Source organism: Amblyraja radiata, chromosome 3 (genome assembly GCF_010909765.2).
Source record: "Amblyraja radiata isolate CabotCenter1 chromosome 3, sAmbRad1.1.pri, whole genome shotgun sequence".
In the NCBI taxonomy this organism is placed as follows: domain Eukaryota; kingdom Metazoa; phylum Chordata; class Chondrichthyes; order Rajiformes; family Rajidae; genus Amblyraja; species Amblyraja radiata.
This window is the reverse complement of record NC_045958.1, coordinates 116,596,448-116,616,102: the sequence shown is the minus strand read 5'-3', so window position 1 is coordinate 116,616,102 and position 19,655 is coordinate 116,596,448. Positions and strand designations below refer to the sequence as shown.

Below are 19,655 nucleotides of genomic sequence, written 5' to 3'. Positions count from 1 at the left end.
TCAGGCCCTGGGGATTTATCAGCCTTCAATCCCATCAGTCTACCCAACACCATCTTCAGTTCCTCTGTCACCCCAGATCCTCTGGCCACTAGTATAGCAGGAAGATTTTTTGTGTCCTCCTTAGTGAAGATGGATCCAAAGTACCTGTTCCACTCTTCTGCCATTTCCTTGTTCCCCATAATAAATTCACCTTTTTCAGTCTTCAAAGGTCCAACTTTGGTCTTAACTAATTTTTTCCTCATCACATACCTAAAGAAGCTTTTACTATCCTCCTCTATATTCTTGGCTAGCTTACCTTCGTACCTCATCTTTTCACCCCGTATTGCCTTCTTAGTTATCTTTTGTTGCTCTTTAAATATTACCCAATCCTTTTGCTTCCCGCCCATCTTTGTACTTCTGTTGTACTTCTTCGCTTTAATCTTGTCTTTTATTTTTATACTGTCCCTGAAGTCCCTTGTCAGCCACGGTCGGCCCTTACTCCCCTTGGAATCTTTCTTCCTCTTTGGAATGAACTGATCCTGCACCTTCTGTATTATTCCCAGAAATACCTGCCATTGTTGTTCCACTGTCATTCCTGCTAGGGTATCTTTCCAGTCAACTTTGGCCAGCTCCTCCCTCATGGCTCCATAGTTCCCTTTCTTCACCCGTAACACCAACACCTCCGATTTACCATTCTCCCTCTCCAATTGTAGATTAAACTTGGCCATATTATGGTCACTACCTCCTAATGGCTCCTTAACCTCAATTTCCTTTATCAAATCCGGCTCATTACATAATACTAAATCCAGAATTGCCTTCTTTTTGGTGGGCTCCAATACAGGTTGCTCTAAGAATCCATCACAGACACACTCCACATACTCCCTTTCTTGGGGTCCAGTACCAACCTGATTTTTCCCATCTACCTGCATGTTGAAATCTCCCATAACAACCTAGCATTACCTTTACAACATGCCAATTTTAATCCTGATTCAACTTGCACCTTATGTCCAGGCTACTGTTTGGGGGCCTGTAGATAAGTACCATTAGGGTCTTTTTACCCTTACAATTCCTTAGTTCTATCCATACTGACTCCACATCTCCTGTGTCAATGTCACCCCTTGTAAGGGGAGACACCTGTCTGTCTTTTCAATTGAAGATATACCCTTGAATATTCAGTTCCCAGCCCTGGCCCTCTTGCAGCCATGTCTCTGTAATTCCCACAACATCATAGTTGCCATTTTCTAACTGAGCCTCAAGCTCATCCACTTTATTTCTTATACTTTGTGAATTCATATACAACACTTTGACCTTGGTATTGCAGATATTGATAATTCAGTATTTCTCATACCAAATTTAGTCTGTGCCATTTATTTCAGAAGTTTAGTTTAGTTTAGAGATACAGTGCAGAAACAGGCCCTTCGGCCCACTGAGCCCACACCGACCAGTATTCCCCGCACATTAACATTATTCTACGCATACTAAGGACAATTCACACTTATACCAAGCCAATTAACTTACAAACCTGTAGGTCTTTGGATGGTGGGATGAAACCGAAGGTCTCGGAGAAATCCCAGGTGGTCACGGAGAGAATGTACAAACTCTATACGGAGAGCACCCATAGTCGGGAGTGTGCAAGGAGTACCTAGTTTATCAATCACTTATCTGGAAAGTGCTCTCTCAGGGGCAGAAATCGCTATCAAAACATGGGAGGGACACAATTACGGGGGGCACAATTTCTTCACACACACACACACACACACACACACACACACACACACACACACACACACACACACACACACACACACACACACACACACACACACACACACACGCCTTGATTACAAAACATGGGGGGGGGGGGGGGTGGGTGGGACCGTCCCCCACCTCTCAAAACATTGGAGGGCGTGTCCTCTGCAACCCGCCCCCATCCACGGATTTCCGCCCATTGACTTCATATCCAAGCTGATTGTCGAGGGCTTGAGACACAGAAATGTTAAATGTTAAAATTAATGTTAAATATTTTATTAATTGAACAGCAAAACAAAATAAAATACCAGAAACCACTTAAACGCAAATCAGCACACTGAATTCAATCAAATAATGTAAATCACTCTCTCCATGATGGTTCTTTCCCATTTAATAGAATAGATGCACTGATGTTGAGCTGGATTTAACCTGGTACAGGTTCAGCAGACTAATTTCTGAGTACATTATGTTGGAAACCTGGCAGAAGTTCCGTTGTGTAGGTGGTTAGTTTGAGGTTGAAGTGCTCTGACGTATGTTCTTAGTCTTTGTCAGGAGAGGCTTTGGAGAGGTGGCTGAGCAATGTCAAACTAAGATCTTTTACTTCCCTCTGTGTACTTGGTGGGTTCAGAAGTGGCAATCCTGGCAGTCACTTGCTGCTTCTGCGAAATGTGGAAGATCAGCAAAACGTTTGGTATCCCTGGCATCTATGTCGGCAGGAGATGGATTAGTTGGATTATCACCAGGAGGGTACAAGGGCTAAACAGGGAGTCTAGAATTCCTATGTGCCCGTTCCCCTCAGTAACGTATATAAGTACATAAGTTCTAGGAGCAGAATTGGGCTATTTAGTCATGGCTGATCTATCTTACCCTCTTACCCCATCCTCCTGCCTTCTCCCCATAACCCCTGACACACTTACTTTTCAAGACTGGTTCTGATACACAGCTGGGAGGTTCGATTCACGGAGAGCCGTAGTGATAGAAAACTCATTAGTTAGAGGGACAGGCAGGAGATTCTATCTGCGAACAAGGGGCTGGTGCGTTGGCTTCCTGGAGCCAGGGTCAAGGATGCATCCGAGCAGTTGCAGAATATTCTCAATGGGGTGGGCAAATAGCAAGAGGCGTTGTACACATTGGTAACACATCAATGATCAGCGTGGTCTTGGTGGACCAAAGGATCTGTTTCCATGCTGTATCTCTAAAACTAAAAGCCAGAGTTAATATATTAGCATATCAATATACTTGTGATATGCTTGCTGTTTTTTATTTCATATTCATTCTTGCCTTTTGTTGCAGGTCATGATATTTTGGAAGATGTTACAGTTTCTGCCTGCATGTACACAGAGAGACACTTGTTATCTATCCTTGGAAGCAGTCAGATAACCTACATTCAGGATGTTGTGTATGAACTAGCTCAGGTTCTGATTAGAAGTGTTGGCACAGTCACCTGCGGTAGTTACCTGGCACTGCTTGAACAATTTGGCCTAACCATCGAGGCAGCGCAGTCGTTGGATGAGAAGATAACGGCTGCCGCTGAACACATAGAATTACCTCCATCTTGGAATCTCCTTGGAAATTGGCCGGAACAAGGTAACTGCACATTTACTCTTCAGTTTACAGAATGTGACTTCATTTACTTGACTAGACAGGTATCTTTTGAATTTTATAGTCAATAGCATTTATGGTTGCCAATACCTAATGGCTTGATGTGTAAACACATTTGCAAAAGATTGTGCCTTTCTCATTGACGAGGACTTAATATTTGTTACTGATAACTGATTCCTGAAATTTGTGCAGGTTCAGTGAATCTGTATAATGTGAGGTTTGATGCAAAGTAGAAGAAAATATTCCAATAAATTAAGAAAAGATGAATCCATATGTTTATAATTTGTTCACAGAACTCAATAATAAGTTCTAACGCTGCTTATGGATGGCATGGTGGGCTCTGCCAGTGCTCTCAATATATGAATCTTGATTAGAATTAATTAATTTGATTTGAAGCAATGCATATTGGTTTGGATATCAATATGCAAGCTGTTCTATTTCGTCGCATCTGTCGAACAATCGATTGTACAACTAATAAAGAAACTGAGCCATGTGGCAACAAATGCAGCAGGGAGGCATTACTTAAAGCATGAGTTCCATGTTATTTGAAAGCTTGGTATCCATCGTGATGGGGTTGGCACAAGATGATACAACTACCCTTGGAGTGAAAAAATTGCCATGAATTGCCTCTGAAATGTATCCCCTCTTACCTTAAGCCTACATCCTCTTCATTTTTGCATCCTCTAACATGGGAAATCTTCTGGTTCTAATATAGTGCTGACAAATAGTTGACTAGTGACCACAAATGAGACTTTGTCCAAGGGTTATTTATTTTACTAATGTGGTTTACAGATTCTGATTTTTGACTTAATTTAATTTAAAAGGAGATTACACAATCAGTGAAAAAAAAAATCAAGACTTGAGGTTTCTCATTTCAAAGTTGCTGCTTTGAAGTTTCAATGTTGATAGTAGAATAATTACATGAGCTGCTTTGTAGCAAAGCAAAAAAACTACCCATTGGATTGTTTCAACATTGAATTTCTATTTTGCCTCTTGAACTTTTTAACATAATAAAAAGTACACCTGAGTACTAATATTTTTTGCCACACAATTTTTAGTTCCTAAATGTTAATCAAATATGTCTTATTTAAGATATGTCTTATTTAAGATATGTCTTAAATAATTCAAGACATTGAATTATGTCATTAATTTAAGTCATTCAAAAGATAAGTCATTGACCAACAATTTATGGATTCCTTCTGTTTTGTAAAGTTCAAATTAGATGTTTTTCGTAATGTGAGTACAGTGTAAATTGTCGAATGATTCTTTAAAATATTATTTTGAAGTTATTCGAACTGAGGCAGTAAGATAAACAAATGTCCTTCATATTTTTCAGTCTGATAAAGTGTGTTGATCCATTGAGGCGATTTGGGTTATTGCAAAAATATAGGCACTAATATTGGGATTTTTTTCTTTTGTGGAAAGAAAAAAGTGAATTAAGGCAGTGAAATAATTAGTGTGCACTAATAATTATGGAAATCACTTTTGTCATGCGTCATTGCAATGTCATTGCAATAAATATTTGGGTTTTGTCCAGAACTATTGCATAATTCATTTTTGTTTCTGCCTGATTTTACAATTTAATTAGGGCAGATTCCAGGAAACTCTAAGCAATTTGTATAATTTGTTGGCATAATTAGAATGAAAGCTTTTTGGTCGTATCCATTCATGTATGGGTTGCATTCAAAGATTTAATTAATGCATCAATAATACCTCTAAAATGTTGCCAACAGTACTGCATAAAAGTAAGATGGGAATATATGGAAGTGTTTTAGAAGTTCTACAAATGTCTCACTGTACCCAGGAATGTGCTAGGATTATATCCCAGTCCTATTATTGTTAAGCTAGACAAGTGATTGTAGAAATGCCCACCTCAAATTGGATAACTCCAAGACTAAGACTGACTCTCTGAATTGCTGAGAGCTCAGGTCTTAGATTGGTACAGAGTGGAGAACCTTCCTGTTGGAATTTAGCTATTTTTGCTTTCCTGTAGGAATTTAGGTGTTTACATTACTGTGCCATATTTCATCTAACAGCATGCAGTGATTTAAAGGGGCAGAGAAAGGATACATGGATGTCACCTTGTACAACTGAATGAGCATGATAGAAGATAGAACATGGCTCTTCGGCCCACAATCTCTGTGACGAGGGAAGACACAAAGCCCCATCCCCACCTCATGTCCACCCATATTCGGGCCTATTGATGTTCCAGTCCGTTCTTGCCGGATGATGGTGCTCCGGCGTCGGGAGAATCCTCACAGCGGCTTGGGACACCTGGAATGGCCGCTTCCTTACCGGAGACCGCGTCTTCCGAAGCCAACAGGCCACGCTGGATGGAGCTCCACCATTGGTGATCTCGGCGAGAGATCCCAGGCTCCCGATGTTAAAGTCAGCGCTGCCGTCCGCAGCCGGCCGCTCCACAGACCCCCACCATACTGACAACAGCAGAATTCGGGAGTCGTCATAGACGTTACGTACTTCAATGGTCCTGACATTGATTGGGGCAACCTGTGTAGAAATACTGAACATCAGAGTGTGTACCCACAGGAAATTTCTCAAGAGTTGCTGGATTTGATTCAGGATTACTCATTTACATAGTTAGCTTTTGAGCCTAACCACAACCACCAGATGACAGGTCCGGCCCTAAGCTGATTGGACCGATTTTTCCAAATTGGGCCCTGCGCCCAAGGGGGGCCCCGCGTTAATTTTCCGTATTTCATATGGAAATACAAATTCGCTTTGTTAAATAAAGATTTTTTTTTAAACATTCGACATACGGATTTTTTTACAAAACGTACATGATTTTGTACATGGAATACAAGCGCTGTACGGCTATCAGACACAAACAATGTGTTAACGACTGTAGCACTTGTGTTAACAAGTAGTTATCCAATGCGTCATCAATGCATGGATCCACATTCCTCAGTAAATGTGTAATTGTGTTTTAGAAGAAGTATTAATGATGCTGCGTTCCTTTGAATACAATTCACACGGCGTCATTACCACTTCTTCAAAACATAATTACATTTTACTGAGGAATAATAATAATAATAATAATAAATTTTATTTATGGGCGCCTTTCAAGTGTCTCAAGGACACCTTACAAAAATTTAGCAGGTAGAGGAAAAACATGTAAGGGGAATGAAATAAATAGTAGAGACATGACTAGTACACAAAGTAAAGACAGAATTCATTACAAAACACAATATGAGGCAATTAATGCACAGATGAAAAGGGAGGGGGACGTGGGGCTAAGGATAGGCAGAGGTGAAGAGATGGGTCTTGAGGCGGGACTGGAAGATGGTGAGGGACACACGGAATTGCGGATCAGTTGGGGGAGGGAGTTCCAGAGCCTGGGAGCTGCCCTGGAGAAGGCTCTGTCCCCAAAACTGCGGAGGTTGGACTTGTGGATGGCGAGGTGACCGGCTGATGTGGATCTGAGGGACCGTGAGGGTTGGTAGGGGGAGAGGAGGTCAGTGAGATATGGGGGGACCAGATGGTGGAGGGCTTTGTAGGTGAGGATCAGGATTTTGTAGTTGATCCGGTGGGAGATGGGAAGCCAGTGAAGTTGTTTGAGGACTGGAGTGATGTGATGCCAGGATTTGGTGTGGGTGATGAGTCGGGCGGCTGCGTTCTGGACCAGTTCGAGTCGGTTGATGTAGGTGGAGCTGATGCCAAGGAGAAGTGAGTTGCAATAGTCCAGTCGGGAGGAGATGAAGGCATGGATGAGTCTTTCAGCAGCGGGAGGTGTGAGAGAGGGTCTGAGTTTGGCGATGTTGCGGAGATGAAAGAAGGAGGTTTTAATGACATGGCGGATGTGAGGCTCAAGGGAGAGGGTGGAATCAAAGATCAGTATGATCAAAGAATGTAGATTGATGCATTAATGACACATTGCGAATTTCTTAAAACTCACCATCATGAGTGAGAACTTCTTCTTGGTCTGCAGCAGGTTAGTCATTCAATTTACCTACCGACCCACGTTGTGTCTCGCTGTCTTTCGCTCTCTCCCTCCCTCTCACGCGCTCTCTCTCCTGTGCGCTCTCTCTCTCTCCCAACCTCTCTCTCTAGCTCTCTCGGAATTCCCGGAATCATTGACGTTTTGCGGTATACAAAAATGCTGGAGTAACTTAGCGGGCGAGGCAGCATCTATGGAGCGAAGGAAATATGCAGCGTTTTGGGTTGAAACCCTTCTTCAGACCCGGCTATTTCCTTTGCTCCATAGATGCTGCCTTACACCCGCTGAGTTTCTCCAGCATTTTTGTCTACCTTCGATTTTCCAGCATCTACAGTTCCTTCTTAGACGTTTTGCGGTGACGGCTGCATCTGCGGTTCCTTTCTGTTGGAGGGGGAGGGGAGAGAGAGTCCTGGCCCGTGGCGGCTCCTGATAAGTGATATGTTCCCTCCGCGGGTGCTGCCTTGCCCGCTGAGTTCCTCCAGCACTCTGTTTTTTGTTTGGCTCTGAAGTTGAAGGTGGACCCCTCTGTGTCTAACTTCAACTCCCTGTCTGTGGTGGCATCTTGGAGGCCGAAGGTTAGGTTGTTAGCCAAGAAGGATAGACTTTGTTATCCCTCAGTACATCAACATCAAGAACGATGTTGCTGTACTGAGTGATAGCCAAGTCTATCCCTCATTGCTAGCAGCTGATGGGAAGCGGCTGTAAAGTGGGAAGCGGCTGAAAAAGGGCAGCGCTGCTGGGGGGGGGGGGGGGGGGGAGTTCCTTTCAGAGCGTGTGGGTAGTCTGTCCAGGGGTAAAGTTGCGGGGAGGGCAGGAGGGTTGAGAAGGAGGGGGTCGGCCGGGGATCATCCAGCTCAAGAGCGGGTCAGCAGGCGATGGATAACAGGACAGCGGGCAGTGGAACTTACTCCATATGCCAGGGCGAGTAAACTCAATTGGTCCCTTGTTCGCGCTGACACAGGAGTAAGCTCCACCGCCCGCTGTGATGTTATCCATCACCCGCTGACCCGCTCCGCTCTATGGTCTTTTCTCTTGAGCTGGTCCCCTCACTGTTCAGACGGAGAGCACTGCCAGAGGTGAGCGGGCCGGCAGAAGGCGCTGAGATGGCAGTCGGTTCCGCTGGCCGGTGATGGAGGCCGCTCGTGAGTGAGTGTTACTGCCATGAACCCGACCCCCTCCTTCTCAACGCTCCTTCCCTCCTCGCAACTTTACCCCTGGCTAGACTCCCCACACGCTGTGAAAGGAACTCTCCACCGAATTGTCATGTTACTCCCGACACGTGACTCATTTATAATTATTTATTTATATTTCTACGAAGATTTTTCCCAATTGGGCCCCACACCTCCTAAGGCCGGCCCTGCCAGACGAGATCCTATTGTGTAAGGAATATTCTTGACTTGCTACTGGTGACAAACCCCGGCTGTTTTTCTCCTGTAGTAACTGAAGCTGGCATATCGGATCATCTCAGAATGACTGTTGAAGCTTCCTTACTACCAAATATTCAAGAGACAGAATTGCGTAAGATCTATCTTTGGCACAAAGCTAATGTTCCCGACCTCCAGAAGGAGATGGATGACTTCTGCAAATCCTTCCCAGCTGCGCATGGTAACAGATCTGCTGAAGAAAACTGGTGCTGTTTCAAAGAGGCCATCAACTCAGCCCAGGAGTCTAATGTTCCATCAAAATACAAAAGGTTTTGCTACAATCTGCCCTGGATGAACAAGCCCTTAACACGGCTCATCAGGGAGAAGAACAGAGCTTTCTATACTGCCAAATCTGAGGGTTCTTCTTGTCAGTGGTTCCATTATAAACAACTTCATAAACAGGTTCGGAAAGAACTTTGCAAAGCTGAACAATTCCACTTGTCCACCACCGTCTGTGACTCCCTTAAAACCAATGTTAAGAAGTTTTGGTCATTCATCAAGCAAAAGAGACGTGATTCGAGTGGAATTGCTACCCTTATTTAAAGGCAAATTAGTCAGCACCCCCAAAGAGAAAGCAGAGGCACTTAGTAAACAATATCAGTCTACTTTCACCAAAGAAGACATCACTAACATCCCCTCATCAGGACCTAGACCGGCTCCAAGGATTTCTGATCTGTCCATCACTACTGAGGATATAATGAAACTTCTTAAGAACCTTGATACAAACAAAGCCTATGGTCCAGATGGCATCTCTCCAAGAATACTTAAATTGTGTGCTGAACAAGTGGCACCCATTTTGCAAATCATCTTCTCCCAGAGTGTTCAGACAGGTGAACTACCTTGTGATTGGAGGCAAACCAACAAAGCAAGAAAAATGTTCCCAATGCAGGTCAAATGTTCCCAATGTTGGACGAGTCCAGAACCAGGGGCCACAGTCTTAGAATAAAGGGGAGGTCATTTAAGACTGAGGTGAGAAAAAAACTTTTTCACCCGGAGAGTTGTGAATTTATGGAATTCCCTGCCACAGAGGGCAGTGGAGGCCAAATCACTGGATGTATTTAAGAGAGGGTTAGATAGAGCTCTAGGGGCTAGTGGAGTTGAGGGATATGGGGAGAAGGCAGGCATGGGTTATTGATCGGGGACGATCAGCCATGATCACAGTGAATGGCGGCGCTGGCTAGAAGGGCCGAATGGCCTCCTCCTGCACCTATTTTCTATGTTTCTATGTTTACTGTATTATTTAGGAAATAGAACTAACCCTGCAAATTACCGGCTGGTGTCGCACACCTCAGTTTATTGTAAACTATTAGAGCATGTCATCTATCGACACATCATGGGGCACCTGGAGAGAAACAACATCCTCAGTCATACTCAACATGGTTTCTGGGCCAGACGGTCATGTGAATCTCAGTTGATAACTACCATTCACCAAATCTTCAGCTCTGTGGAAGAAACCAAACAAGTGGACGCAGTGGTGTTGGATTTTCCAAATGCTTTCGACACCGTTCCACATCAGAGGCTTCTTCACCGTCTCAAATACTTTGGTGGAGAGGGCTCACTTCACTCCTGGATAACTAGCTTTTTAACTGACAGGGAGCAGTCGGTTGTAATCCAGTGAACATCCTCAAAGCCAGCCCATGTCGGCTCTGGCGTACCACAGGGCACTGTGCTGGGACCGCTGCTGTTTTCAGTCTACATTAACAATCTCCCAGATAACATCACATCTAAGGTCTGCCTATTCACCAAGGGTTGTGTGGTTTATCGACCGATCAAGTCTCATGATGATTGCCTGATGCTTCAAACAGATCTGCGCTCATTGGAGAAATGGGAGAAGAAATGGCAAATTATGTTCAAACCAGAAAAATGTAATGTCATGCGTTTTACTAGGAAACCTAAACCAATCCATCATTCCTATACACTCTCTGGACATCAGCTAGAGGCAGTTTCTAGTCATCAATACTTAGGAGTTACTTTGTCTGAAAACATGAAATGGAACAAACATGTGAAAGGGGCAACAACCAAAGCCAGCAGTGTCATCGGCTTTCTGCGTCGCAATCTGCAAAACGCACCCAAAGAAGTTAAGAACCAAGCATATAAAAGCCTTGTGTGTCCACAAGTTGAATATTGCTGCTCCGTGTGGGATCCTTTCACTCAAGGGAACATCAATAAGATCCAGGCAGTGCACAACAGAGCAGCAAGGTTGATATCTAACAACTACAAGTGGCAGAGCTCAGTCTACAGCATGATAAAGGACCTTAAACTTCATCCACCTACCGCTCGTCGCAAGTTCATCAGACTGACAATATTCTACAAGATCAAGAATACCACTATTGATTTAAATATGGAGGACCACATCCAGTTAACCCAAGCACCCATAGGCATGTCAACCAGAAGCTACCAACCTGGAGACTATTTTGTTCCGCACAGCACTTCATTAGCACTTTCTAACTCGTTGTTCTTCAAGACGGCAAGGGATAGGAATACCCTACCAGCCAGCATCAGAGATCTCCAAAACATCAACACTTACAAAGATGCAACTCCAAGAGCATCCCCATCTCGACTAGCATGTCCACCACCATCATATTGCTGAGTGATGCTGTATCTAGAGTTTTTCAGTGTATTACATCCAGATCCAGATCCAGATCCAGGTCATAGCCTCAGAATTAAAGGACGTTCTTTTAGGAAGAAAATGAGGAGGATTTTTTTTTAGTCAGAGGGTGGTGGATCTGTGGAATTATTTGCCACAGGAGGCTGTGGAGGCAAAGTCAGTGAATATATTTAAGGCAGAGATAGATAGATTCTTGGGGTGTCAGAGGTTATGGGGAGAGGGCAGGAGAAAGGGGTTAGGAGGGAAGGGTCGATTTACCATGATTGAATGGTGGAGTAGACGATGGGCTGAATGGCCTAATTCTACTCCTATCACTTATGACATGGCCTTATGACTTGTCATAATCATAATCGTACTTTATTAGTCAAGTATGTTTTGCACCTCTGATTCTGAGATCAATGTGAGTTAATGTTATTGCATTGCATTCAACACCAAAAACATTTCACCTGAACGATTACCACCGCGAATGAGTAGGGGTGAAGATTTGATGGGCCAAATGGCCTAATCCTGCTCCTATGTCTAATGGGCTTATGGTGATGGCCAATAGGGAGACACAGCAGGGAAACAGGCCCCGTGTCAAGCTGAGAGCTATGTTCTGCACTCTGTATCTTGCCCTTTCCTTTAAATATTGTACTTGAGTTTGACTTGATTGTATTTGTGTTTGGATAGCAAGCAAAACAAATCTTTTCACCATACCTCAGTACATCTAACAATAATAAACCTAATCACAAACCCCATCCACAAATTTGTTTTGCTGAAATTTCCATTGTGGCATGATTCGATTCAGGAAAGAATGTGGTGACGGTGTTCTCAGAGGAAAACACTGAATTTCAAGCATGTTGAAGTGAAAAATCTAACGCTGCTTCACAAAGTTCCCAGGCAGTTGTATCAGATCTTTTCCCTTTCTCATAAACATAATTGATCTGAAATTTTAACTCCATTTCCTCTCTCGATGAGTCAAGTGAATAGTCTTCGTATGTATTGGCACAGAGCAATGACATCCTTACTTGTGGCAGTTTAACAGGGCTGTAAGTGCAATACACACGGCATTAAATAAAACAATCAAAATTAAATAAATTAATAACCTTAATAACAGTACAAAAACACCAACGTCTATAGTGCAATCAAAGACAGTCCATACTGGTTATTAGTTGAAATTAGAGTTGTGTAATGTTCACGTGGCTGATGGTTGCTGGAAGGAAACTATTCTTGAACCTGGTTGTCACGGTTTTCCACTGCTATTACCTAAGCATTTCCAGAATTTTCTTTTTAAAGTAAACCTTCATCCTGATTTCCTGTTCCTTTCCAGAGCTAATTCCCAGGGAAACCTTGCTACATGTTGCAGTGAGATTAGGTCTTTATAAATTCTCGCAGTTTCTGCTGTGCAAACCTGGTGGAGTCCAAGCGGTTATGGTGCCGAATGAAGAAGGGGCAACACCTGTGGACTTGGCAATGCAGAATGGACTGCAGCACCTTGCCGAATATTTCAAAGAGTAAGTACCTGATGCAAATGAGAAATATCCAATTACTGGATGCCATGTGTGTTCTACTCACATTATTACAAATCAGTTTCAGTTCCAGACATTATTTTAAAATATTGTATAAAATAGAAATTTATGAATTGTCTCATGAGTATATAGGTGGGTAGAACATTGATGATGCACAGAAAAATAGAGTAAAATGTATTGATTTGTTGCCTTGACATTTAAGAAGTGCAATATTGGCTCTGTTTTCATCAGGATTAGCATGGGAAAGATTGACACAAAATGCTGGAGTAACTTAATGGGTCAGGCAGCATCTGTGGAGAAAAGGAATAGGTGACGTTTTGGGTCGAAACCCTTTATCGTTCATTTAGCATGGGAAGGTAGATTCACTCTGCATTGCAAATGAAGCTTTGGCAGACTGACTGAATTTGTCATCTTCCAACAATATCAAAATACTTCCACTGATCAATGCTCATCTCTTCAAGTTATAAAATTGTCCCTAGTGTGTATAGAATAGAGTACGGGTTGATCGCAGGCCAGCACAGATGAAGGGCCTGTTTCCGCACTGTATCTCTAAAGTCTAAAGTAAAGGGTCAGAGTGGGTGAGGGGAGTTACAAACCCAAACACTTGGAGCAATCTGCGGTTGGATTACCACATTGGACATTCCAGCAATAGACTTGGTAAGCTTGGCTTCCTTTATCCAACGTTGAAGTAGGTTCAACTAAAGACCACCACTTTGTTTTGAGTGGGCAGTGCATGAAAGAATCCTGCATGGGACTTTAATAAGACTTTATTTGTCAATTGACATTATTGCACCTGGGCAGTGACCTTGAGCTCGGCAATAGAACAGAGGACCTGTGTGGAAATAAAGTGCGAACAGGAAAGTAATTCATGTAAAGTAAATAAACGTGCTCGGCAAAAGAATTTCTATCATTGTAGGAACAATAGAAGAAAGACTACTTGGTGTGTATGGGTGTATGCAAATTAGGTTTCGGTACAAGCTGAAGAAGGTGTAGGCTAACAAAAACAAGTACATCAGGTTCAGAGAATATGAGCTGTGATAGTTTGGGAATGATCACCTTGTTCGGAGTGTACTATGGGTCCCCAAATAGTCAACTGCTCAGATTAATGGAACTAATTTCTTCAGTCTGTTCATGAACTACATGGTAGGACAAGATAATATTACTGAGCTGGACGGTGGAGTGGTCTTATATGGTCAACAATTTCAATAATAGTCATTTTGACCAGGGCAAATATCGTGATTTGCATAGATGGTCATTTGATGTGTGAGATTCAAAATTTACAGGAAAATTTGATAAGAATTTGGGAGACATATTTTGAAAGTGGCAAGTAGATAGAGTAGTAAATAAGATGTATGGTATGCTTGCCTTAATCGGTTGGGATATTGCGTATAAGACAAAGGCAATGCATCTTTAAAGGATTTTGGTTGCACCGCATAAAAAATAGCTAAAGTTTCACCAATGGCTTTGAATCAGACCTGATTCCCTCTAACTTTTTTAGTTATACATATTTGACCGTGCACATTGATGCAACTTTATACGGCTTTGGTTAGGCTGCATTTGGAGTATAGAGTCCAGTTCTGGTCACTCCATTAATGGAAGGATGTGGAGAGGGTGCGGAAGATGTCTACTAGAATGTTTAAGAAGGAACTCCAGATGCTGGTTCACACCAATGATAGACACAAAATGCTGGAGTAACTCAGCGGGTCAGGCAGCATCTCTGGAGAAAAAGAATAGGTGACGTTTTGGGTCGCGACCCAAAACGTCACCTATTTCTTTTCTCCAGAGATGCTGCCTGACCCTTTGAGTTACTCCATATAACCATATAACCATATAACAATTACAGCACGGAAACAGGCCATCTCGGCCCTACAAGTCCGTGCCGAACAACTTTTTTCCCTTAGTCCCACCTGCCTGCACTCATACCATAACCCTCCATTCCCTTCTCATCCATATGCCTATCCAATTTATTTTTAAATGACACCAACGAACCTGCCGCCACCACTTCCACTGGAAGCTCATTCCACACCGCTACCACTCTCTGAGTAAAGAAGTTCCCCCTCATGTTCCCCCTAAACTTCTGTCCTTTAATTCTGAAGTCATGTCCTCTTGTTTGAATCTTCCCTATTCTCAAAGGGAAAAGCTTGATCACATCAACTCTGTCTATCCCTCTCATCATTTTAAAGACCTCTATCAAGTCCCCCCTTAACCTTCTGCGCTCCAGAGAATAAAGACCTAACTTATTCAACCTATCTCTGTAACTTAGTTGTTGAAACCCAGGCAACATTCTAGTAAATCTCCTCTGTACTCTCTCTATTTTGTTGACATCCTTCCTATAATTGGGCGACCAAAATTGTACACCATACTCCAGATTTGGTCTCACCAATGCCTTGTACAATTTTAACATTACATCCCAGCTTCTATACTCAATGCTCCGATCTATAAAGGCTAGCATACCAAAAGCTTTCTTTACCACCCTATCTATATGAGATTCCACCTTCAAGGAACTATGCACGGTTATTCCCAGATCACTCTGTTCAACTGTATTCTTCAATTCCCTACCATTTATCATGTACGTCCTATTTTGATTTGTCCTGCCAAGGTGTAACACCTCACATTTATCAGCATTAAACTCCATCTGCCATCTTTCAGCCCATTTTTCCAAATGGCCTAAATCACTCTGTAGACTTTGGAAATCCTCTTCATTATCCATAAGTATTGAATTGTCATGGATGTTTCTTTGGGTACAGAGATCAGCAAATTGTCCAACTTTGCATAAACCTAGTCAAATTGGCCACACAGTTCCAAGTTGTGGACCATTTCAGTGGTCTTTTTGCAATGCATTTTGCATTTTGGTGCGTTTTGCAGTGGTAAAGGGACAACAGACTGACTGTTGCAAGAAATTGGAATAACATTCAGCTTCTACTGTGCAGTGTGTAGGGATATGAAAACCTGAGGCTATAATTGGGCTGATATTGGAGACCGTTGTTCCTCACACTTTCTGAGATAAACCATTCGAAAGAAAATCAAACGTTTGCCTGTTCCTGAGTCTAGCTTCTTGTATGAGAGGCTAGATTGGGCATGATTGTGTTGAGAGCCAGGAGTTGGTGGCAGTGCTCAGTGAGTTCATTTTGATTGGGGTGTGGAAAGATGGAATGCAATGGATGCACCTAATGTCTTGCACTGCCTGTGGACTCACCTTTGGGTCAATGCTATTCTAAAAGGTAGTGAAGTGGAAAATTGTCTTACTCTGCTTCTCTTTCCGCAGATGCTCCCTGACCTGCTACAATTGTTTTTGTATTTCCTGCTTTATTTCAATAATGTAGAGATGAGTGTGGCTGGATTATTATAATCTGGTGCTCAGTTTTTCCCACCCATACAACAGTAAAGTAGTTTGGCAAGGCGGGTGCATTGAAATGTGTTGCAGCCTTTTGCTGCAGATGGCTGTGGAGGCCAAGTCAATGGGTGTTTGTAAGGCAGTAATTGATTGATTCTTCATTTGTACGGGTGTCTTGGGTTATGGGGAGAAGGCAGGAGAATGGGGTTGAGTGGGAAAGATGATTAAATGGTGGAGTGGACTTGATGGGCCGTTTTGGCCCAATTCTGCTCCTATAACTTATGAACTTATGTTCATTGTTTTCCCTTTCTCAGTCTTCTGAATTCCCGCATCACTCCCTCAACTGGATTTTCTAAGACGTTTGGTGACAGCTACATATTGCAGAAATGTCTTAATGGACCAACCACCTATATATTGACCATGGAAAACACCAGAAGGCAATCACTTGAGGCAGACATTCTACTTCTGCAGAGATATATACAAGAGAATGCAGTAAGTTGCTATTGTTTACCACTGTTGTCAATACAAAAGAAAATATTGTGTTATCTTCCATGTGGTGTTGGTTATTCTTAGAAACTGTTGTGTGCTCCTGCATCTGTGATCAAGATGGTATAGATCAGTATATAGGTAAAGAAAGACAGACACAAGATGCTGGAGTGACTCAGCGGGACAGCATCTGCAGTTCTTTCCTGCACATATAAGCAAAGCAAGCATCACTTCTGAGTACCTTGAAATAAACCATTATTCCTTCTTCCCATGACCTAGCTCTTAGACAAAGATTTAACAATTTATTTCGATTTGCACGTGTTTCTTGCTGGGAAATTTTCTTTGCTAATACTCCTGTGAAGGATCTTGTAAAGGTCAAGTTCTTAGAAATAATGTGCAAGTGCATTCATGCTTCCACTATATAAGCCTTCTAGACCGCTAAGATCTTCTGAAACCAATTTGCTAGTGATTCCCAGAGTAAATACAAAACATGGGAAAGCAGGATTTAGTTACTATGCAACAAATAGCTGGAATAAACTTCCTGAAGATTTAAGACTTGCCTCAACTTTGACCACTTTTAAAACAAGACTGAAAACTTTTATGTTTACTTTAGCTTTCAGCTAAATCTTAACTACATTGCACTTTTAACTTTTGCACTTTTTATAATGCATTTTTAATTTTGCTTTTCTTTTCTTTTAGTTCTTCTATTTTATTTCATTTTATTATTTCACTTATTGTATGACATGTTTTTATGTGAAGCACTTTGAGTCTGCCTCGTGTATGAAATGTGCTATATAAATAAAGTTGCCTTGCCTTGCCTTGCCTTGCCTTCATGAATTGGTGTAGATCCCAGAACAAAAACTTGCTTTTAATTTTTTTTTAATTAATTTATTTATTAGAAGTAAGTACAATATAGTGGTACCTTTTTTCAGGTGACAAATATATGTTGGCATGTTACATTCTATGTACAGCTTCATTTTTTATTTTTTATTTTTTTTAAATGAGAGAGAACTTGCTTTTATAATTGTCCTTTGTTGTTTTAAATAATGAATGCCTGGGATGCATATTGACAATATTTTTAACTTTTATTTTTCATATTTGTAATTGTAGGATATTAGTGAAATGTTATCCGACTTAACAAACCTATAGAGTTAATTCTGTAGTACATTCTGAACCCGGTGGTGAATTTATGCTCTGTAGCCCATCTTCTGATACCATTTTTCCTTGAATGGGTGAGATGCACCAAGAACTTTCTGACATTGGCAGTGCCTCTGGCATTGATGCCATAAACATGTGGAAATTGTGCCCCTCAGCCTGTGAAGAGCACCTGTGGAGCGGTGGGAAGGCTTGTAGTACCTTCAAAGGTGTGCAAGAAATGGATTGGTACGCTTCCTTAAATAGACTGTTGTTGCAGCTGATTTCTTTCAGCGTTAGTGGGCGGCATGGTGACGCAGTGGCAGAGTTGCTACCTTATAGCGCCAGAGACCCGGGTTCAATCCTGACTATGGGTGCTCTCTGTCCGGGGTGTGTACGTTCTCCCTGTGACTGCGTGGGTTTTCCCCGGGTGCACTGTTTCCTCCCACATTCCAAAAACGTACAGATTTGTAGGTCTTTGGTAAAAGATTGTAAACTATCCCGAGTGTGTAGGATAGTGCTGGTGTACGGGGATCACTTGTCGGCACGGACTAAGTGGGCTGAAGGGCTTTATGTGAACTGTAGATGCTCATTTACCAAGGAAAGACACAAAATGCTAGAGTAACTCAGTGGAGCAGGCAGCATCCCTGGAGGACAGGGATTGGTAACGTTTCACTGACTATCTTTGATTTCTGTTGTCACCTGTTCATTGGCAATTTTTGAAATTGGGTCCCAATAAAGCAGCTCCTGATGTACATGGGTTGGAAGGAACTGCAGATGCTTATTTACACTGAAGGAAGACATAAAATGCTGGAGTAACTCAACGGGACAGGCAGCATCTCTGGAGGGCATGGGTGGCATTTCATCACGGAAACGTCACTCATTCCTTCTCTCCAGAGATGCTGCCCGTCCCGCTGAGTTACTCCAGCAGTTTGTGTCTATCCTGATGTTTTTGTTAGAACAACGCATATGTTGGGGTACATGGCAAAAGTTGTCTTCTGGATGAGGCGCTTGTGTGCAATTTATCCTCCAGTGGACGGATCAGTGGAAAGTTATGGGGAATTGTTTTTCTGTCTTTGCCTCTACATATTTGGCATTAAAAAGGCAAAGCAGAGAGTAGAGAAGATGGAACACATATGACGTATGGTAGCAGGAAGGCTAATCATAATTCGCTCACCAGCTATTTTGGGAAGAAAATTTCAGGATTGACTAGGTTGTAACATTTTATGTAGAAACAAATTAAGGAAACAAAAGTCTGCAGATTAGTTTAATTTAAGGTTAAATTATTTTTCCACTTAGACAACATTAATATTTATGTCAGCAGCTCACAAAAAAAGTCCCAAAGGGTAATTGGGTCTATTCTCGTACCAAACCAGAGGGACACCAACAGCTTAACATTGAAACCCACCTGAATGTTTGTAGTTGCAATTAACCTTCATGTCCTGAGGCTGAAGCAGATGAAGATCAGCCGGGCGAATGTGACTATTGGTGAAAACAGGTTCAGGTTTGTATTGAGGCTCTGATGGTTGAATGACTTGCTGGCATTTGATGCTAAGCTCACACATAAAGAATGGCTGGAGCATTGCCAGTTCCAGTGGAATAGATGTCAGAAAGAGTAATTATTTTTAAGCATGGATGAGGAGGAGGTAATCCTCCTTGCAATCCTACTCGTTCAAAAGAGGAGACCAATAATACAAGGTCATAATGGGACTGGTGAAGTGTTAAGAGCGGGGTATCACCGGGATCAGTTCCAGGTCCATCGCTATAGGTAATTTATATTAAGGATTGGGATAAAAAAGTTTCCTGATTTCTCATATTTTCTTTTGGTGTTAGCTTATGGTCGATGGTAGCTTTCAGAAGAATCTCAGCCCACCAT

At 42.3% G+C, this 19,655-nt stretch overlaps 1 protein-coding gene across 1 annotated transcript in view; it reads left to right on the top strand.

The window, feature by feature from the left end:
- The window catches only part of LOC116971601 (rho guanine nucleotide exchange factor 28-like), a 144,314-nt gene that overhangs the window by 76,948 nt on the left and 47,711 nt on the right, over window positions 1–19,655 (top strand). The window contains exons 4-6 of the mRNA XM_033018835.1: window positions 3,022–3,315; window positions 12,627–12,810; window positions 16,474–16,651. Of these exons, the coding sequence (XP_032874726.1) occupies window positions 3,022–3,315; window positions 12,627–12,810; window positions 16,474–16,651 (656 nt within the window). The remainder of the gene's footprint in view (window positions 1–3,021; window positions 3,316–12,626; window positions 12,811–16,473; window positions 16,652–19,655) is intronic.